Genomic DNA, 23,978 nt, shown 5'->3' with positions numbered 1-23,978 from the left:
ACCTAAATTGTATGATATGAGACCAGTAAAGGAATGTATATATGATAGATGTTATGAGAAGAGGTATATATATGAATTATATGAAAAGTGACATGAACTACGTGAAAAGAAGCTATGTGACTACATGTATATATGAAAGAAGCTATAAGCTTATATGAATATGTGATATGAAGGTGTATGTGTGAAATAACTTAAGTGATCATGCCCATGTTATGTGTAATGGGAGCTAGAGGTATAGTTGGCATGCTATGAGTCGAGGGTTATCTATGTCCTTCGGGACATATGGACAGTTACCTATGTTCTTTGGAACATATGGATAGGTCCTTCGGGACACAGATTTCATATGCCACTTAGTGAACCTTTATATGAGTTGTGGTGGCAGCATATTTGTGCACAACCTCAATGCACTCGCATATCTTTAGTTCTCATATGTGTACATGGGCTAAGACAGAGATAACAACAAACACCTTATATATGTGATATATATGATTAGGTGATAAGAGATGAATTATAAAAATTTTATGATAATATGTTTGATTCTTTGTGAATTGATCTAAGTGATATATGATGTGCACATATAGTGAATAATAGATCATATGATAAGAAGGATTGACAATAGTGCTAAGTGTGAATATGATGATATATATGCATGTGTGTATTTGTTATATGAAAGATTATATGTTTGTGCATTATATAAGCATTAAGTTTCAGCATGTATGAGTTAGAATTTCATTATTGTTTATATGTTTGTGCAGGGTTAGTCTTTTCCTTTAAAAGATATTCTTCCCCCTTTTATAAGAGTGAAAAACGTGGGAAGAGAGCTATCTGGAAGCTTTCTTCTTCTTGCTTTCTCTTCTTCACGTGGGGCTAGCTACAAAAGGTAAGTTAATTTCAGTTGGTTAATTCTTAAGTTTTAAGCTTAGTTTTGATTCTTTGGGTATTAAATAAGCTTAAGGAAAGCTTAAATCATCTTAAAAACAAATGATGAAGGGGTTATGAGAGATTAAAGATTTGGAGTTTTTATATGAAACTTTGGAAAAGAATTGATAAGTAGAATTTGAAGTTAAATTTGACTTGTCAATGGTTAAATTAAGAGATTTGGAATGATAGAATTTGATTTTTAACATATAGAAAATTTGATATGATTTTTGAATTACATATGGAAGATAGGATTTTGAGGTTTAAGATGAAATAAATGAATATAGATTGGTTTAAGTATGTGTACTAGAGTTAAGAATAAAAAGGAGATGATATATGAAGTGTTTGAGTGAAAATGAAGGAATTTTCGGGTTGAAAATATGATTTCTGGGCAAGGGGAATCGGTACCCATTCAAGGGGAACCGATACCCCTTCAAACGACAGAATTCCAGAATGTCTGGAGGGAATCGATACCCCCATAGGGGGGAACCGATTCCCCCTAAAGGAAAATTGTGAATATGGGTTTAATAAGTTCGTTTAAGTTGCTAGTATCCAATTACAAGGTGTAGGTATCTTATGATTGTCTCGAAATGTACATTTATGTAGATTCTACGCATAAAGAATTCCGGAACGTTTGGCAAGTAAGATCGATCAAAGGGAAAGATAAGATATTGGAATTGACTAGTGAGGCCAGGTGAGTGCATATTAATTAGTTTATGGTGCTAAATGGAAACAAGACTTGCGACAAGTCTTTTCCTCTGTTAGAATGCATGAATATGATTATACGTATATGAATGACATGAATTGTATGTATGCATGATTATATTGTTAACATGCTTTGAATGTAATATTATGAGAAGTATGTGCTATGTAATGTATATATGAACATATGTGAAACTGAACTATGTGACTGCATGAGAAAGATGAGCCATATGACATGATATGTGATCCTATGAGATATGAAAAGAAGCTATGAGCTTATATGGCATGTGATATGAAAGTGTATATGTGAAATGATATGAAATATATATGTGAAAACAAGTATATGTTATGAGATCAATGATTACACGTACATGTGATACGTGACTGAAAAGAAAAGAGATGTGGTTATAAGAGAAAGAATATGAATAAGTAATGTGAACTGTTAAATGATAATGCCCATGTTATGTGATATGAGAGCTAGGGTATAGTTGGCATGCCAAGGGTCGAGGGTTTACCTATGTTTCTTCGGAACATATGGACTGTTTACCTATGTTCTTCGGAACATATGGACTGTTTACCTATGTCCTTCGGGACATATGGACTGATTACCTAGGTTCTTCGGAATCTATGGACTGGTCCTTCGGGACATTGATCGAGCTGTGGTGATAGCATATGTGTGCACAACCTCAATGTACTCACATACCTTAAGTTCTCACTAGTGTACATGGGCTAATAAAGTGATTAAACAAGCATACTGAATGTGATATGTGTACGATGGGTTTATAAGTGGTTTGAAATGTGTTAAGTGAATCATATGATGTTGTGTGTGTATCGTGTTTGATTGAAAATGTTAACAATAAGAGTATGTGATTACATGATAAACTGTTAATGATGAATTATGTGTCTGTATGTAGTAGTTACTGTAATTAATCTGATATGATTTTATATGATACGAAGAATGTATGGAATTGGTATAACATGATAGAACAGAACATGCATGTATTGATATATGTTATGAAGTGCATTATAAGTTGTTATGCCTCACTAAGTCTTCGACTTAGCGTGTGATTGTTTCACACGTAGGTTTCGAGAAAAGTAAGGAGTGATGCGGAGAAAGACAGGTCAGTTTTCCTTACCAAAAGATCAGATCAGAAATATTTGACAAAGTATGTATTTGTTTATGTATAAAGTGTTGGCATGTAATAAGTCATTAAGTACGAGCACTCTGATAAAGTCTGTATTTTGTTTTAAATAAAGTTTTAAATTTCCCGGGATTTTTCTTAAGAGTCAAGGTTTGAAAAGTCAATGTGACACTTCGGACTCGTACCCGGGTCGGATACGGGTTGGGGGTGTTACAAAGTCATCGACTTAGCGTGTGAATGTTTCACACGTAGGTTTGGAAAGCGAGAAGTGAAGTTAAGAGGATCAAGACAGGTCAGCATCTCCCTTACGAAGTTCAGTTCAAAAAAGTAATGATTAATATGTATTTTGTTCTTTTGAATATAGTTGGCATTTTTAATAGAATTGAGTTGAATACGCTCTGCTATGTTTTGTAAAATTAATTGATTTTAATTAATGCAAAGAAATTATTTTCTTGAATTATGAATTTGAATAAATTTTGTCATGTGTAAAGAAAAATGTTTGAAAAGTCAATGTGACACCTCAGACTCGTATTCGAGTTGGGGGTGTTACATTTAATGGTATCAGAGATAAGATTTAGCCAATTCTAGGCTTAAACCGTAGTTAAATGAGTTTTAAAAATATGTAAATGCCAACTTAAAGTGAAAATTTCTGATCTGATAGTGTAAGGAGTATGTTGTCATGCTAATAGAATAAGAGATTTGTATGATATAGTAGAAATTGATTATAAGAATTTTTGAAATGAATCGATAGCTGATAAACCTGATGGTGGTAGTAATTCACCTGCCCTGGCCAGGCAGGATGAAGAGCGGACACCTCAGGAAATGTTTTGAAATATCAAAGGTTGTTTTCAGGAAGTTGAAAATATGTTAGAATAATGTTATAGGGTCTCTACTGTTCTGATGCGAAAAAGTTAGATTAAGTAGTTTAGCTACTATACATATGAGTTGAATTATAGTGAACAGATGTTGTCATGTGAATGATAGAAGATTCAGTGATGTGGTTATTAGTTTGGAAAAGTTCGATAATAAGTATCTCGGTGATAAGTTCATCAGAAATATGAAGACATAGTTTATGAATTTGAAACAGGAGAATCGTAATGTATATGAATGATTCGATGAAGATTTACACTTTAGATTGGAAGAACTGGTGTTGACTAACAGAGTTAGGAGATAATAGTGTATTAAAGTTAAAGGATTAGAAGATGATGTCAGGGTAAGCTAACTAAGTATGATGTGGATTGAGATATGGTTATGTATTTTAATCATTGAAAATGTAAGGTAGTAAAGGAGACAAGGGAATAATAATGTATATGAATGAGAGTATGAGTTTGATAAGTGAATTACACTGGTTTGATTTTAACTGAAAGGATGTATATGATTAGTTTGATTAGGGCTTATTCCCTAGATTGAAAAGTTGTCACTGATTAGTTGTAATGGTATGAATAATAGAGTTATAAGATTTGAAGGAAATATAGAATTAAGTTAATCAAGTATGATATGGATCTGGATGTGGTTATGTATTTTGATCATATAGATATGATGTAGGAAGGATATAAGTATTTATATGTTTTAAAAGGAGCTTTGAGGAAGGAAAATACTAGTATAAGAGATGGTAAAGAATGAGGTTCTGTTTAAGTGAAGTTGATCATCAAAGTTATAAAGATGTGATAGGAAAAGAGCATGTGAACATGAAAGAAAAGATATGATTTGTGTATAAGGAGATTTTGATTTTTGAAGGAATAATAGAATAAGGAAATGAAAGGATGAAGTTTAAAGGATCAAATGTGATAAAGGTTATATTGAGGTATATATTATAAGTTTAACTAGAAGTAAGAAAGGTACGTCGGGTGAAATGAGAGATTGTTTGATTATGCAAAGTGTATGTTTTAATCATCTATGATGAAGATTTAAGGTTATGTTTCTTGGTCAAGTAGACGTAGTAAGAGAAATGAAGAATGGTTTATATGTATTAAGAAAGTTTTTGAGGTAGTCAAGTGATGATGAAGCAAAAAGTTTGGTTATTATTGCAAGACAATTGAAGATTGATGAGGAATTTGATCGAGTTATGAGTTTGAGTAATAATATTTGATGCTATTTTCCACTTGATAAGTAACAGTAGAAGGAGATATAAAAAAGAAGGGTAGTTGAGGAATTAAAGGAAGGAAAGGCAAGTTTCTGATGGTGAAAGGAAAAATTAAATTGATAAGGTAACATGAGAATATGAATAGGATATGTGTAGACAGTATATTCATCTATTAGTGCAGCGAAAATTTGAGGACAAATTTTCTTAAAAGGAGGGGAGATTTGTAATATCCCAAAATCAGGGCTAGTGACCAAAATAAAAATTTTGAAACTTTAAGGTATGATTTCAAAAGATTGAAAAGTTCAAGGACTTAATTGGGAATATTTTGTGAGAATTTGTTTAGTAAATATTTGATTTAGTAAGGGGTAAACTGGTCTTTTCAAAGGAAAGATTTTTATTCTCCCTTTATAAGGAATTAACCACGTGGAGATGGAGAGAAATGAAGAAAGCTATGGAGTTTTTGGTTGGTCTCCTTCTTATTTTCCCGTGGCTCCATTAGTAAGTTAAGTTGGTTAATTCTCTTGTTTTAGAGTTGGTTTTGATTCTTAGAGTGATAAGAAAGCTTAAGGGAAGTTTTAAATGGTTTAAAACTCTAAGATGAACAAGTTATAAGAGATTAAGTAAAAGGAGTTTTTAAGTGAATTATTGAAATAGAATGAGTTAATAGATTTTGAAGTTGAATTTGACTTGTCAAGGGTCTAATTAAGAAATATGAAGTGTTAGGATTGGATTTAGAACAAGTGGAAAAATTGGTACGATTCTTGAATTCCATATGGAAGATAGAATTTTGGAGTTAGAGATGTGATTAATGAGTAGAAATGGGTTAAAGCATGTGTATATGAGTTATGAATACATAAAGGGTTGAAACATGAAGTATTTGTGAGGAATTGAGTGGATTTTCAGGCTTAAAATGGTTTCTAGGCAAGGTGTATCAATACCCATTCAACAGGTACCGATACCTCAAGAGTAAAATTCATAAAGATATTCAAAGGGTACCGATACATAAGAAGTGTATCGGTACCCTCCTTGAAACGAAAATTCCGAATGTAATTTGTGTATCGATACATAGGCAGTGTACCGATACACCAATGATGGGATGTATCGATACCCTATAGTGTATACCGATACACTTCAAAGGGAAAATGGAAATAGATCTTTCTTTTAGTTTAAGAAATGAAAATTATAGTATGCCAAGTGAGATACTGATATGTATCAATATATGATTATGTAGATATTGAACGTAACTTTGTTCCGAAACAATCGAAGAATAAGATTCGAGAGAAAGAGAACAAGAGATTGATATTAACAAGTAACCATGGTGAGTGCATACTATTAGAATATATGTATTTCTACATGGAAATTAGACTTGTGATGAGTCTGTTTCTGATATTTTGAATAGATGATAGCATGAGTCAAAGCATGATTAGGATTGTGTACTATGTGAATATGCCTTGCTTGTATTACATGTTATGTGATAGGCATTTATGTGATATGTATTATAGGATAATGATCTATGAAACAATACACAAATATTAATTGAGCTACTTGATAATAAGTCATAAGGTTATATGCATAAGTAATATAAGTTATAAGATGAGAATATATAAAAACATAAAATAAGCCAGGTGATATGTGAATATGAAAACTTGACATGAGTTACCCGATAATAAGCTATGTGATTAAATGAGAAATGATATGAGTTACCCGATAATAACCTATGTGATTAATTGAGAAATGATATGAGTTTATGTGTGCTATATGTTATGGTATGTGTTACATGATATGTGTAAATACATGCGAGTGTAATAAATCATGTGAGTCGATATAAATCATTCATATGATAATATAAGAATATGATATATATATATAATAATAATAATAATAATAATAATAATAATAATATAATAATAATAATAATAATAATAATAATAATAATAATAATAATAATAATAATAATAATAATAATAATAATGATTAAGAATTGATATTGTGTGAATATGACTTAGATGCATTATATGTCATATGAACCTAAGAAGACAAAAACCTAAATTATATGATATGAGACTAGTAAATGAATGTATATATGATAGATGTTATGAGAAGAGGTATATATATGAATTATATGAAAAGTGACATGAACTACGAGAAAAGAAGCTATGTGACTACACGTATACATGAAAGAAGCTATAAGCTTATATGAATACGTGATATGAAGGTGTATATATGAAATGAATTAAGTGATCATGACAATGTTATGTGTAATGGGAGCTAGAGGTATAGTTGGCATGCCAAGAGTCGAGGGTTACCTATGTCCCTCAGGACATATGGACAGTTTACCTATGTCTTTCGAGACATATGTATAGTATTACCTATGTCCTTCGGGACATATGGACAATTACCTATGTTCTTCAGAACATATGGATAGGTCCTTCGGGACACAGATTTCATATGCCACTCAGTGGACCTTTATACGAGCTGTGGTGACAACATATGTATGCACAACTCAATGTACTTGCATATCTTTAGTTCTCATATGTGTACATGGGCTAAGACAGAGATAACAACAAACACCTTATATATATGATATATATGATTAGGTGATAAGAGATGAATTATAGAATTTTTATGATAATATGTTTGATTCTTTGTGAATTGCTCTAAGTGATATATGATGTGTACATTTAGTGAATAAAATATCATATGATAATAAGGATTGACAATAGTGCTAAGTGTGAAGATGATGATATATATGCATGTGTGTATTTGTTATATGAAAGATTATATGTTTGTGCATGATATAAGCATATTAAGTGTTCATGCATTGTTATGAGTTAGAATTTCCATTATATGTTTATATGGCTCACTAAATCATCGACTTAACGTATGAATGTTTTACATGTAGGTTTGGAAAGCGAGAAGTGAAGTTAAGTGGAGTAAGACAGGTCATCATCTCCCTTATAAAGTTCAGATTAGAAAAGTAATGATTAATATGTATTTTGTTCTTTTGAATATAGTTGGCATGTATTAATAGAATTGAGTTGAATACGCTCTGATATGTTTTGTAAATTCAATTGATTTTAATTAATGCAAAGAAATTATTTTCTTGAATTATGAATTTGAATAAATTTTGTCATTTGTAAAAAAAACGTTTGAAAAGTCAATGTGACACCTCAGACTCATATTCGGGTCAGATACGGGTTGAGGGTGTTACACCTGATGTGTTCAAAACGATTCGCATATGAGCCTCTCCTAACAACACCATAATTAGCTTGATTTCTGAGCACTAAATTACATCTTGAAGGCCAACCAGTTGATTGTCCCCAGATGGATTTCTCCTGGAAAAGCCACACCTATCCCCCATTCAAGCTCTCGATCATCCACAAAATGAAGAAATTCTTCCGAGGAAACTTGAGGTTCCCCTTATAAACCATTCGTAGTGATAGCAATTGGCACCATGGGCAAGAAATGAACACGGGTATCTTGATTTGTTGAGTGTGGAGTTTCAAAACGGTAGGTTGGTGACCCATGACACAATTTTGGCAAAAAGTGTGACCACACCATAAGACATAAGGCACATTCTCAACAATGTTGAAAGATTCCCAACAAATTGGACACTCTGACCCTTCATCTCTATTACCATTTGAACACACCTCATCATATGAACATTCCGAACAAGCTTGACTCGCCTTTTTCGAACTCTTTAACCCAATGCTTTCAATGGTATTACGAGCAAAACTCCACATCTTGGCAGAACAATAAAAGAAAACAACAACAATAGCAATAAATTATAAATGTAATTAACTCCTAACTACTTAGACGAGAAAACCAGGGACCTTTTCCGACTTAACAAACCTGAAAATCAATATAAAAAAAGGAAAAAGATTTTAGAAGATTGAATAAAATTGTTCAAAATTCAAATATATTTCAATTCGTTATTCTTTTACTTTTAGACTCGGCATAATCAAGCAATAATTATACGAATTAAAATCTCATTAAATGTAAAAAAGGGAAAAACATAAGAGAAAGGGGTTGGATTCTGACCTTGGAATTGTTTTCAATGAAGTTCCTTTGTAGCAGGAGGAACGAAACTGTCGTGAGGCTCCAGAATCTCTACCACATTAACAAATACAAAATGTAGAAACAATCAAATGTAAATGCAGAAACATAGCTGCAACCAGTTTTGCAAAGGAATGATAAAAGCTAAAGCAAAACGAGCATAGAGAGAAGAACATACAGATCCTTTATTTCAACGATCAAAATCAATAGAATATGGACAGCTGTATCAATTTTTTGAGCAAAATTAAGGGGGAAATGATATTTGAAGGAAAATTTTGGGCTATATAATTAATTAAAGAAATATGAAAGTTTTTGTCAAGATTTACTCTTTTGTTTTGTATTTTTTTTGTCTTAATAAAAAAATAAGTGATTAAAAAATATCTCGAAAAAAGTTTATTGTTTAAAGAAATTTTTTATTAAAAATAGATGTCTAAAATTTCTCCGTTACATTTATATATGCATATCGTTAAAAATCGTTAAGTGACACGTGTTAAGTTTATATTTTTTTTAAAAAATAAAATATTTTCTAAAATATTTAAAAAAAAATTAGACGTGACATGTACCACTTAACAGTGGGTTTTTTTTAACTGTAGTCATCTAAAAGTGTAACGGAGAAAATTTTAGACACTTATTTTTAGCGATAAATTTTTTAGACACAAAAAATTAATTTTAAGTATAATTTAGACACTTATTTTTATATTAAACCTTTTTTTTACAAAATATTTAGGCAGTAGTTTGTGTTTTGTTACTGTTTATTGTATTTTGTTCCCATCTATGTATTATTCTTGTTTCACTTAATGAAACTTTTTTTCTAAAACAAACATAAACGTTATTTAAATAATGTTTGACGTAATTTCATGTCTTCAAATTATGACTTTCATTCTATATTGGTCCCCAAATGTTTAAACATTCTAATTTCATCTTAAAACTATGAGTCTAGTTGTAAATTGGTCCCTAAAATTTTGAGAATTCCAAATTCATTCCCAACCTGTGATCCTTATCCTATATTGGATTTCAATTTAATCCCTAAACGTTTAAATATTGAATGATTATGTTAAAATATTCAAAAGTTTTGGGACCAATTTAGATTGAGAATTATAGTTTGGAAATGAATTTAAAATGTTCAGAAGTCTAAGAATCAATTTAGAATAAGAGTTATAGTTTGAGGGTGGATTTGAAATGTTAAAAAATTTGAGGATCAACTGAGAATGAGAGTCATAATTTAAATACGGGATAAAATTATTCTTTTAAGTATTTTTATTTTATTTATAAGTTGTATATTTGAAGTTGTTGGTCCATATGTAAACTGGAAAGTCAATTTAATTTCGCTTATGATCATTTAGGGAAAATCATTTAAAAATTTAAAATTATTTTAGCCTTAATTTCATTCAAGTCAATTTAGGATTTACACTTGATATGCTTATAAAATATATTTTACTTTTCTAAATAATACATTTAAAATTCATAGCTAATCCATAAAAATTATTATAAATTTAATTTCATAAATGAAAGGAGGAGTTAATTATTATTTTAGAACGATAAATTATTAATTAAATAAATAATCCATTAAAAATATTTTGGAATCCCACCATATAAATGAAAGTAATATACTCATATACCATATAAAATGTTGCTAATAATAATAGCTCTCTCTCTCTCGTTATGGAAAATCTCATGGAATTTAAAATAAGCATCTTTTTCTATTATATATATATATAATGTAAAACTTTTTAGTTTTACACAGATTGACTTATTTTTTTTCTAGTGAATTTCTTCTCATTTCCTACTGTTAATTTCAACAATTTATTTTAATTCATTCAACGGTCCTAAATCTAGTTTTACTCTTTAGTTTTACACAGATTGACTCATTTTTTTTCCAGTGAATTTCTTCTCATTTCCTATTGTTAATCTCAACCATCTATTTTTATTCATCCAACGGTCTTAACTCTGTGTAAAACTAAAAGAGTTTTATATTGTGTAAGTAGATATTATCCTTAATATATATATATATATATATATATATATATATAATACCCTAATTTTATCCGGGTATTTGTAAATGAATTTTGGCGATCAAAAAATTGGTTCAAGTGACATTGGTTGTTGAGATGAAGATGGTTCGTGGAATTTTGCTTTTGGTCAGCAGGACTTGTGAAGAATTTTAGTGTTCAAGTGGATCATGACCATTCATGTTACTTTGGAAACTGGTGGGGTCCAAATTAAAATCTTTAAGCAGATATCAAATACCAAAGTTACCAAATTCAAATTATAAAATTGTCCATTTACATTGATCATTCCAGGTTCTCATACCTATGCACAAGTCCAATTACATTAAAGCCGTCATTAACCATTTCAAACCCACAACCCATATGGCCCATTACACAAGACCCAATATTACAACCTATTTCATCGCCCAAACTTATATGGCTCGATATACAATTTAGGGTTAGAGCAAACCCTAGCTCGTGGGGCTTCAGCCGCCAGCAAGTCCATCCAAATCCCAGGGTGGTCTTCTAGTCATGGCCTTCCAGCTCCCCTCGGGCATTAGCATACCACGGATCCCCTTCAACGCGTGCATCTCTACCGTGGTCACCATGTGAGCAGCAGCAGAGCACCTCGCGCACCAACCCGAGTGACCAGTGGTCCCCTGCTCCCTTGTCCCCTCTGCAATGGTTAGCCACACGCCCAACAATCATGGCAGACACCAGACGTGCAAACAACCTCCAACAGTGCCGACCGAGCTCCTCAGCAATCACATGCAACAGAAGGGGACAAAAGCAAAAAATTAGAAATAATTTTTCATTTTTTTCGATTGTAATACGGGTATTATATAAATACCAAAACAGATTGCAAAGAGACCCCTCTCCCCATTTGAAGAAATAAAACAGTTTGTAAAGGGGTTCTTATCCCCTCCCCATGTTCTCTCTCTCTAGAACCATTGTAAGGGATCCCTTTCCTCCTTTTTTTCCAGAAAAATACAACAAGAAGCATTTCTTTTTTACAACATTTTTTTATATTTCGAGTATAATAGGGGAGTATATAAAAAAAAACAAGTAAAACAAAACAAAAGGAAAAAAAGGCATTTTACCTCTCGGTCAAACCTCTCGTCGGCGACGGGGGATTCCTTCGTTGAAGCGCAAGGTGAGAAGGTACGATATAGCCCGGGGAGCAACATACTTCGAGATCGAGTCGATCCAACGGAGAGGAAGGGAGATCGGAGTCACGAAGATCCGAAGGGTCTCCCTTTTTCACGGCGATGGTGCCAAGACAAGCCAACTGGTGAAGTTTGAGCCCACATGATTTAATTTAGTTCTTAATCTTAATTGATTTATTTAATTTCAATGCAGTACTTGTTTCTTATTTTATTTCAATTTAGCCCTTATTTTAAATTACTTTAGTAATTTCTAATTTTATTTTTTTTTCAGGTCGGTCAAATCAAATTTCTTACATTATATTTGTTAATTTAAATTTTTTATTTCATTTCATTCTTTAGTTTGTCTATTTATTTTCTTAATTTATTTATTATTTTCTTTAATAATTATTCTAATTTTTCCTTTTAATTTTTTTAATTTTTAGGTATGTGCATTAAGGTAATTTCTTGTTATTTCAAATTCAGTTTATTTTATTTTATCTTAGCATGTTAATACTTAGATTTCAATTATGTTCTTTAGACTTAGTTTCTTTACATTCTAGTCACTTGACTTTAGAATTTTCACATATATAGTCCTTGAACTTTAAAATTAGGTTTTCAAATTAACATAATTTAATTAGGTCCTTAATTAAAGCCTTCATATCTGTTTAATTTCACTATAGTCCTTTAATTTAGGGAGTAATCTGAGTTGGCCCTTGCCTTCATGCTCAAGGGATCATCTCGATTATTCGATTCAATAACTGGCTAAAATTAAATATGATTAATAAACAGAGACTCCACTTTCAGGTTTATCCCTTTGAGTTCTTTAATTTTCATAAATTGATACTTTAAGTTAGAGAATTGCCTTAATTAATTCTTAGTATAATTAGGTATAATAAAGAGTTGTTTGTTTGTATTTAAATTTAAAATAACAAGGCAATGTTGATATACCAAGAAGTTAATAGTGTATCCTCTGCATTATGCTCTGGGGGTGACTACTGGTAATTCCCGAAGTAGATGGACATCCTTTTAAAAGCCCTTCATTTTTTAAAATTTTGAGACAATGACCGGTTATTGGGCATAATAATTGATCTCCCACATTCATGCTTGGGGTGGATATTATTGGCTTAATAAACGAGCAACCTTTTTAACTTCGTATCCATAGGGATTTCTATATTAAATAAAATTTCGAACTCCAGATTTCCAAAATTTTAAATGTAGGGTAATCAACTAGGTACCAATTTTTTTGGCACTGTAAGGGTGCTAAACCTTCCCCACGCGTAACTGACTCCCGAACCCGATTTATGGTTTTTGTAAACCCCAAACTTCGTGTTTTGATAGAAACAAAATGTTTTATTAAATTACCTGATTTTTATGGTGTTCCAATCGCACCTTAAAATTATTGGTGGTGACTCCTAACATTTCATAAAATCATTTTAAAAACACTTTTAAACCCCCATTATTGCAACTCGTCGGCCTTTCCCCCCGAGGGGCCGGTTGCGACAATATATATTGGGTTAAGATCTATTTACACAATGTAAAACTCTTTAGTTTTACGCAGATTTAGGACCGTTGGATGAGTGAAACTAAATGGCTGAGATTGACTCATTGTTTTTTTCTAGTAAATATCTTCACATGTCTTACTTTTAATTTCAGCCATCTGTTTTCACCCATCGAACGGTCCTAAATCTGTGTAAAACTAAAAGAGTTTTACATTATGTAAGAGAATCATGCCCTATATATATATAACAAAGCGGTCTCAATGGTTATATGAATAGCACTATGGCTGCAAAGTTTTTTATCATTCATTATCAAATGATTAAAAGAACAAAGATGAAAAGCTTAACTAATAGCAAAATCTTACTTGCTCTTTCTATATTATTTTTTTGAATAATTATTTTTAAGTTGATTTTAATTGATGAATAAAAAGAACTACAAATTACAAAAAATCCATATTCTAAAATAATTCTAATTTCATTCTAATAATTTCATCAAACTATTTCTAATTATTAAAATAAATATCCGGATATAATGATCTTTAGCATTATCCCATTTTGTCCATAAATACCTTTGCTTTTCTATAAATTTCAATCAAATATTCCCTAAACCTAATTAAATCGAGTTTAACGTTTTGTTCCTTCAAATATATACTCATAACATCGGACGACCAATTTCCCTTTTGAAAATTACCCGGATCTTTAATCACCATGCCATCCTAAATGTAACACCTTCAAACTGATACAGGTGACTCGATCTGAATCGAGGTGTCACATTAGGGCCATCAGAGCGACCCACAGTAAAAATCCAAGAAAAATTAATTTTTTTGCTAAAACATGTAAAATCATAAAACAATTTATAAATAAAATACAAGTTCAAAAAATCATTCATATATTACAAACAGAATTAAAATCATACAAGTTCCAGACTCAATATAAAAATCAAATGTGAACTACATGTCCCTAATTACACTTGTTCCGTACTCTTCAAACCAAGCTAAATGAACTCCCATTACTGAAGTCGATAGTTGCATTGGATCAATTCTTTTAACCTGAAATGATGAGTAAAAGAGTGAGTGGTAAGCTCAGTAATACAAAACTACCAATGATGATAAAGGACAAGTAAATAAATGACAAGCATAAAAAGTTTCTCATTGATTCAAGAATCTAAATGTTTTCATGATGAGCTGAGGTTCCACTGATATTTCTTCAGGTAACAAAAAAATAGCTTATAGCTTAGAGAAAACATTCAGAAGACCAGGTTCAGTGATTGAAACAGACGTTTAGTGTGTTCATTCAAAACCATAATAAAATGTAATTATAGTTTAAAAACAATAGTAGTTATTTTAGTAAAACAGGTTTTTAAAATCATTGTAGTTCCCTCCATCCAAATACTCTATATAAAATTCCCCAGGATATCATCCATAAGGACTTACCCTAGACTTCTAGGATCTAGGAGTCCAATATGAATGATAAGAACAGAAAGGATTTACCAGCTAGTTGAACCTTAGAGACTCCAAAATCTTACCCAATCAATACCCTAATAAAACAGTTTCAGATAGAACCAATAATATCAGAAAACAGAAATCAGAAGTTGGGTTTTTATTTAAAATACAGAGTTTCCCTCCAACCATACACCAAATGCAATGCCCCAGAACAGACATTCATAAGGACTTACCCTAGACCCCTAGGATCTAGGAGTCCAATATGAATAACCAGAACAAAAATGATTTAGCAGCTAGTTGAACCTCAGAGTTTCCAAACACCTATCCAGACAGTACCCCAATAAAATATATCAAATAGCAGACATTAATATCATAAATCATGAGCTAATTGTACCTTGTGTCAGAAATAAAAAACTAGATATCATAAACTATACTTTATATAAATCAGAGAAAGCATTTTGTCAATAGGGAACACACTAGAGGATCCAGATATTTTTTGAAGACGCTTAAAATTATCAGGAATAGAAAATATAAACTTACACAAATTTGATCGGATTTCAGGATTGAGGTCTTTATTAAAAGGTCTTTGGAGTGTTAAGTTTTCATAAATTTCATAAATTTAGGGTTTAAATTTGAATTCATGATCAAATCACATTTTAGGTGTAAATAATGTGTTTTTATGACTCCTTAAAACCCTAAAAAACTTTTTAAAGCTTTAGCATATGATTAGGAACCAAACCAAGACATCGAGGATGAATTTTGGGTGTTTCCTTAGCCTAAACAAGTCATTTATGGGTTCAAGTATCTATACTGGATGAACAATATCTATACTAGTTGAATTAAGACAAAAATTAAGGTTTTCGACTAGGGAGTATCAATACTACTGGGGGGAGTATCAATACTGCTGGGGAGAGTATTGATACTGACCTTACACTATCAATAATCAAGGTGACAGTATCGATACTGAACCTAATTTTCATAAAAAATGCATTTTTGGTACCGATATCATAGGGGTATCGATACTTGACCCTAGGGTATCGATACAATAAGTAGAGTATTGATACTACTCACATTGGGAGGTTATATTTGATATCTTTAAGGTTTGTAAGAGCGAACGATGATCTGTAATGGTATACCTTAGTTCTTGGGGGATGTAAATGGCCAAAGGGGCCCAAAAACACTCATGTGAGTGGGTTACAACCAAAGTAACCATAATAGGCATAATACGATCAAATTTATTTAGCTAAGCATGTATCAATTATCTAAGAATGAAGGAAAATTGTTGAGGGTGTACGGATAAACAGTATGAAAAATTTATCAGATTACGAGATAGCGAAGTCATGAACTACATGAATGTCAACGATTTGTGGACATACAGTCGTCCCTCTAACTGAAGGGTGAATTAAAGGAAAGCGTAAGAAGAACTACTAGAGTGTTTCCACTCAGTGTTGAATTCTGAGTCAGGTATCAAGCTAACGAATAATACAGCTAGTGAACAACAACCACATAAATTACCAAAAACTTCAAAACGCGTAGATACTTTGCTAGGGGCAGAGAATAACTATAACACCCTTAAGTAACGAATGACCAAGATAGAGCAACTTAATAAATAACAACAAAAACATATTAATAAACCCTTGTATATTATTTTATATGATAGAACGAGTGAGATAACGTCGAGTGAGGGGATGAACTCACCTAACCTAATAAGTTCGGTAGGGAGTAGTCAGGCTACTCTGATTACCCTTGCGTGGCATTAGTTGACGTGTGTTTATGTGTCAAAATGTTAGCTCTATAAGAAATCTTGGTAATAAAGACAAAATAGAAATAAGATAATAATACTATGTGTGATAATCATAAGAAACTTATAAGGTAAAACTTCATAAAACTAGCTATTGTGTGACGCTTGGGAAACAGCTAGGACACCAGAGTTACTTTAGCAGTATGACAATCATCCTTTATGATGTAATATCTAGAGATAGTTTTTTAGTTCTTTAGGCACTTCAGTTGCCACCTAGGTATGAATGCCTCAAGACTCAATGGAGTAAGTTGGCCGGGTATGTATCCGATATACGTAAAATTTTAAATTGCGCCCAATGCTCGAGAACCTATATGTGGGCTAGAGGTGTAAGCTTTTGATGTACGTAAAATTCTGGTTCGGACCCCGAGGCTCGAAAGCCTACAGGTAGGCTAAGGATGTAAGTTTTTGATGCACGTAAAATTTTGGTTTTTACCTCAAGACTCTCGAGTATTCAAGGTAAGCTAGTGTGTTGTCCTGAGATACAAAAAATTCCTCTGACCACACCATTAGACCTACCTAATGTTTGATTGTTATATGTTTGTACACACATGACTTCATACACCATCATGTCCATTAAAAGAATGTATAGTATTGCATAGTTATTAGTAGCATGATACTAAGGTTAGAGATCTAGTATACGTTTACTCATAGCAAGGCCCTTAGTAGAGATTAAGGGAAGGACAAGGCTTACAGTAAGAGATAGAATCGTTGAACCTTAAGTATATAGCACTTGATTAGGATCATGCATGTACCTACTACTTAATACATTGTCTTTAGCATGCTTTTATTTATGGAACTCTTAATGCTGCTATAGATTAACGATTATACTACTTAGCTTTGTAAGTTCAACCTTCGGATGTTTTCCTTTAGCAAGTTTCTAGCTTGGGCCGTTCGTTGAGCACCGTCATAGCAAGACTTCCAGCATCTCCTTCAGAGTACTATTTGTAGCTTTTGTGGGCATGTGTATTCATGGAACCTTATTTATGCATTTGATTTGTAAACCTTAAGATGTATAATTTGGTTTTAAATTATGTATCATGGAGCTCTGGTTTATAAAATATTTTTATAATAGTTATTTATGTTTCATTTATGATACCATTCAACATGTTTGAAAAGAAAACGAATAGGTTTTGAAAATCATGGGTTACCCTGGCAACCTATTGTGGCAATTTAGGCCCAATCGGGTTTAGGGTGTTACAATATTTTTTTTATGATTGGTTCGTTGATGGTTACATATAGTCAGATTCTCTCTTTGATAAAATTTTGTTTGTTGATATATTAGAATTGTGTAGCGAAGCAATCTAACATATAGTTTAGTTCACTCACTTCTCTTTTATAACTTCGTAAAATGTCTTGTTCGACAAAGAAAAGGAGTTTTTATATAGGTCATTGAGTTCTTTTGATGCTGGTCATCATTCTGAAATGTTTCATTTTTCTTTATATCTTTGGGTTTAATTTTTTGTATGATTTTTTGTGACTATTATCCTATTTTCTCTCTATGCTTAGGGCGTTATAATTCTGATTCATTTCATTATTTTTATTAATGAAATCCAATTCTCTTTGTTAAAAAAATATAAAACGTAAGGTTTAAAAATTGAATTAGGTATTATTTGGTTAAGGTATAAAATTGCCCATTAAATTATTTTAAAATAATGGATAAATTAGATGAATGATCACTTATCTTTTATTTTTGTACACTTATACTCACCAAATTCAATAACATTAAATTTTGGTCACTTACGTTATCGCTTTATTAAAATTTTGTTACTGAGACGACATTCTAAAATAAAGGGTAAACAACATAAATGATCACTTATCTTTTTGTTTTTGTACACTTGCACTCATCAAATTTAATAACATTAAATTTTGGTCACTTTGGTTATTGTTTTATTAAGTTTTAGTTATTAAGACATTGAATGTCGTTAAGTTGTTAGTGTAACATGTTAATAAAAAAACTAAATTTTCGTTTAACCCTTAAACTTCATTTCCATGCTTTGCAAATTTACTTGATTAGGTCCCTTGTCACTCACATGTTTGTATTGTTCCATGAACCCTGTTAAGCTAATTGTACCACTGAATAATTGAACCTGATAAGCTCTAATGAAAGTAGTGGATAAGGAGTTGGTCATTCCTCATATGTCCTAGTATTTTTCAACAGAACATGGTTATCTGGACAAATAGGTAGTTGTTTCTATCAAATTTCTCGAAGTCCGATACTTAAAACTTTAGAGGAAATATGAGATCTGAGACCAAGCTTAGCTCAATTGCATCTACCCCGTATAAACTATCTTCTTCCTTCACAGTATTTATTTGGTCTTCTAAATATTTGATTTTGTCCTCCATCATTTTTGCCTTATCCTCTTTGTCGAAGTCCGGGATATGATAATCCTCAGGATTGTTCATGAGGATTGTCATAAAGGTTGGTGCTTTCATGGTAGAAGTGTTTCCTGGGTAACCTTGGAAAATTTCGAGCGCAATAACTAGCTTAGGATATGTTTTCTCCTTTACTCCTTCAGATGTCCCTGCCCTAGGGATGTTATCAAGGTTTAGCCCTGACAGCCTAGCTACGATCTGGTCAACCAAGCTACTATGGTTCTTTGTGATGGTGTCCATGGTGTTCTTGTGGCTTTGGCTTATCCTATCTTCTAGATCCTTTTGTTGCTTAGCGAAATTGTCTTCAATTTCTTTCAACATGACTCTCATTTTTCGTGCTTTGAACCGATTGTTATAAGGATGCGGTATATCCAGTGCTTTTTCATTTTAAGATAAAATAAGTTTATAAGCTCTTTATGTTTTAATAGTGAATGCATGTTTAGAATAATGTAATAATGCATGATGAATGTATAGGAGTTTTGAAGCATTAATCCAAAAAAGTGTCTAACACAATAAATAACCTTCATCAGGATAAAAGTGTTATTATAATGAGACCAAAAACATTTAAAGGTACACGGTCATGATTTTCTATCCCGCATGTTTTCTGATAGAAAAAATTCTAACCGTGTGAATTTTTATTTCGCATGCTTGGAAGAATAAATAAACAATCATCCTAGGGTTTTCATATGGTTTTGGGGTAGGATCTAATGCCGCACCACAACAAGGCTTGGTTCTATAAAAAGGACAAGAGTTCTCCTTGTCGGTGCCCCCTTGGGCATGTTAGATCCTCAATTCTAAACCCATCACAGGCTAATGCGGAACGAGTTAAACTCGAGAGGACACATTCCCTTATGTCTGACACGAGGAATAAATTCCTATGAAGACATAAGATATATGAATCACGAGGGCTAATTGCTAGGTTTGGCACGAAGAATAAATTTTCACGAAGACATTGTTTTTACCCTTACTTAAATGGGTTTGGAGCTCGGGTATAGAGCTTAAAATAATTTTTTTAAAAAAATATAAAAACACTCACTACAACAAATCTGGTTTTTAGCGACGGTTGTAGCGGCGTTTTTATAGAAAGCGCCGGTAATTTGTTTTACATATATCGGAGTTTTTTGGACAAACGCCGCAATATCTAAATATATAGTGGCGTTTTTGGGAAAATGCCACTAAAACACGTACTTTAGTGGCGTTTATATAAAAACGCCGCGATAGCCAGATATATTGTGGTGTTTTTGTAAAAACGCCGCTAAAATCTCGTACTTTACTGGCGTTTTATTAAAAATGCCGGTATAAACGCATGCATTACTGACGTTTTGGAAAAACGCCGCTATAGAGTTGTACAATAGTAGCGTTTGTTATCAAAACGTCGCAAAATCACGTACATTAGTGGCTTTTTTACCGCAAAAGGATAATTATATTTCCCCACTTTCTCCTGGCCAATCCCTAATTCTTTTGAACCTCTTCTTCTTTATCTTCCCTAATTCTTCCTCGAAAACCCCCCCAACCCATGGATGTTTGATTATTATGGTTTGTTAGACGACATTACAATGCTTGGTGGTGATAGTCCTTCACTTCACCCTTCAGCCCCTATTTGGTCATCTAATTCCCTCACTTGCTGTAATCCTCTCAGGTTCCTCTCTTCTCATTTTCTTTCTTGTTAATTGAATCCTTTTGAATTTTTTAATTTCCAGGTATCATATTAGTAGTACATTTCACGCAATTTCAAATAGGTTTCAGACTTTGGGTTCTCTAAAAAATGAAAGTTTTATGCTTCATTTTAGTGAATTAGGTTTACAAAGTAATTGCTTTCGTATTGGGGGTATTTTACGAGATCATACGGGGTCTTCAGCTTGCAAATGCATCTCCTTCCTTCGAATTTGAACTTCAAATGGAATTGTCCCTTCACCTATCACTACTGTGTGCAAGGACTGATACCTGCAGATTAAGATGGGTATTAGAAGGGTCTTCAACATTTATGGCTTCCAGGTACTTCAGACCATAGCTGCAGATTAAGAAGACGCTTTCCAGGTATGGACTGATACCTCGAATTACTGAACCAAACACAGAGTTTGAATTCGGGCACTTGAACCAAACACAATATGGTGAGTTTGTTCTATTAAGTTTTTAATCCCTTTGTCGTTGTTAGTAAATTATAAGAGAAGAAAACCTTGCTCTGGGATTATGTTCTCGTTTCAAATTATATTTTTTTATGAATTTTGTTGGCTTTTCCCTTTTCATTTCAAATACAGTCCTGGGTATGAGTTTTTTTTGTCAATTATTGTACCATATATCATCTTTTTTGGCGCATTGTTTTGCTGTCTCCAATAATGATTGTCATCACTGCCTGTATGTGGACGACTGTTCCATTAAACCAGTGGTTGTATCAAAATCTGGAGGCTATTGTATCAATGTATGAGGATCGCTTTGAAATGTGGACGACTGTTCCATTAAACCAGTGGTTGTATCAAAATCTGGAGGCTATTGTATCAATGTACGAGGATCGCTTTGACCTCTACACACTTAAGAGCCAGCTCATTGAGGAAAACGGTAGTGATTGTGCTGAAACATATAGTTGGTGGGAGAAGCTTATGCTAAGAAAATATGAAAGTGCACCTACTTCATTGCAGTATGTTGTGATAAGTAATTTCTCTATGTCTGTAAAACGCACCAAGGAATTAAGAGCCCTGACAGGGTGGTATGTTTTCCACAACCTTTCACCTATAAATAATTTTCTTTGCTTGCATCTAGTGTTATTGACAGAATTTTAGTAGATTTAGATTATCTTGGAACAACACTGAAATTGGTTAGATACTTGGAAACAAAGAAATGTTGTGGCACATGTAGTTCATACTATTGTCTTCTTCAATTTATTTGGCGTGGATATGCCCCTCCTATATAATTGTCCTGGAGCACTTAAAAATTAGATCTACCGCGGGGGATTCATGCTTGTAGATCTTTTATTATCTGAGATAGTTTACAATTATAGAAACTGTGAAACCAAACATGCTTTGGTGGAGTGGATTCATGGTGTGGATAAAAAATATTTTTGGAAGTGATTTCATTATTCATTAATACTTGGCCTCTTAGGGAGTGCTGTTTGAGAAAGTTTCATGATGTTGATTAATAAGGACAACTGCAGTAGGATTGCATCAAATAACGATTGTTTTTAGATGGTGGAAAAGGCTGTAGCCTTGATGAAAGTATACTGCCATAGATTCATGAATATAGAAATTTATCTTGCTACTGTGGTATCAGCGTGGTCATCTGCATTTATGTACATGGATTTTATTTTAAAGCCTTAGCCCAAAGAAAAGTCTGAACTTCCTGGGGAGCAGAGTTAGGTTTTGCACCTGTAATGGAACATTAACTTCCTCAGTTTGATCTGTTCCATCTATGCTAAGTTAATATTGAAAACCTTGTGACTCCCTGTAAAACTGTAAAATGGCATCGGGGAATTGCAGCACCCGAGGTCTATTCCACTCTTACCAAAAATTCACAAAACAATAGTTCTTTCTAAAGTTAAGGTATGGATTTTAGGGAAAGAAGATGCACAATCAAATAACTAAGGTTGTTCAAATCTTTTTTATATGAATATTTAATGAATTAGTAAATATAATAGTAATGATTGGTTAAATATACACAAAGATTTCTTCATTTAGAGCAGCCAACTGAATACCATGAACAGGTTTCATATATTTCTGATTCATAATGTTTATAAACTTGGATATAGGTTTTAACCAAATTGTCTCTTTGCTTATTACAGGAGATACTATTTCAGTCTGGTCCTCGAGTTATCTGACATTAGCCTGCCCATGGTTAGAGCTGTCATCGACAAAGTTAGCAATGCCATCTCATTTTTTCTAGTTTGCTTGATTGGGAGGTCATTGGGACTCATCTATACAGGCATTAGGCGGTCCCTCAGATGGAAGTGAGATGGAAATGGTACCTTATCATTTTGTTGATCACAAATTTCTGTCAGTCATTTTCGCATGTTGTAGCAGTCTAGAGGAATGTGATATGTGCATTGTTACTCTGGAAAGGTTTTTCTTGTTTACCCTGATGCTTCTTTAAATGTTTTGGTCAATAAATTTTGAGAAGCTGATTTAGTTCTATGTTAGTAACACTTTTATTGATGTGAGATTTTAAAACCCAATGGTTTCATTTCCATCTATGCGCATCTATTGTGGAATTTGCCCTTTTATTTAGCGGTCTCCTCTCTCCTTTTCTTATGTCCATGTAGCTTGTCGGTAGAAACCACCCCAGACTTACCGTGTGCATATTAAGGGAGTTGTGCTTGAATTTGAGTTTGAGAAACCCAAGGATGTGTTAATCACTTTGATATGTGATTTTGGTGAAGATACATGTTGAAAAGAAATGTAATTTAACTATATTAACCTTTTAATCACATTATCGTTTCTTGAATCTTGATTGATTGATTGATTGATTGCTTCTGATTTTACATGTGTGTTGAATTTTTTTTTATGTTTATGAAGAAAATGGTGGGAATACAGGCATGTGAAAGTGACTGATACAGTGACTAATACTTTTGAAATGATTGACTAAAGTTAAGAGGTACATCTCAGAAGATAATCTCTCTCTCTGCCCTACCATATTTACATGATAAATATCTTTTGCTGGGAAACTTCTTATTATACAACAATCGATTCATGGTGTCCGGTTTATTACTCTTATGTGCTATGATGTTATAAGTTTACCTTTAATTTACTAGTGTCATCTTGTTCCGTGTTATTAGTTTCTTACTGTTTTATCAGTCTATTACCGGTTTGGTATTAGCAAAGTGATGGTTGAACTTACTGATTTTA

General features: G+C 32.5%; 1 protein-coding gene across 1 annotated transcript; it reads left to right on the top strand.

The window, feature by feature from the left end:
- Window positions 1-21,467: 21,467 nt before the first annotated feature.
- LOC120124813 lies at window positions 21,468-23,218 on the top strand. The gene is made up of 2 exons (XM_039143391.1): window positions 21,468-21,850; window positions 22,919-23,218. Exons 1-2 carry the CDS (start codon window positions 21,483-21,485, stop codon window positions 23,085-23,087), a joined length of 537 nt encoding a protein of 178 aa, XP_038999322.1. The 5' UTR covers window positions 21,468-21,482; the 3' UTR covers window positions 23,088-23,218.
- Window positions 23,219-23,978: the final 760 nt, after the last annotated feature.

Source organism: Hibiscus syriacus, unplaced genomic scaffold, assembly GCF_006381635.1.
Source record: "Hibiscus syriacus cultivar Baekdansim isolate YM2019G1 unplaced genomic scaffold, ASM638163v2 tig00110429_pilon, whole genome shotgun sequence".
Taxonomy (NCBI): Eukaryota; Viridiplantae; Streptophyta; class Magnoliopsida; order Malvales; family Malvaceae; genus Hibiscus; species Hibiscus syriacus.
The sequence above is the reverse complement of the archived record's forward strand: the minus strand, read 5'-3'. Positions and strand labels throughout refer to the sequence as shown.

Bases quoted from the DNA above. Each gene is read 5' to 3' on its own strand.
- LOC120124813 (XM_039143391.1), top strand. From the start codon at position 21,483: ATGATTGTCATCACTGCCTGTATGTGGACGACTGTTCCATTAAACCAG. The intron at 21,851-22,918 runs GTATGTTTTCCA...TGCTTATTACAG, and splicing joins TTAAGAGCCCTGACAGGGTG to GAGATACTATTTCAGTCTGG.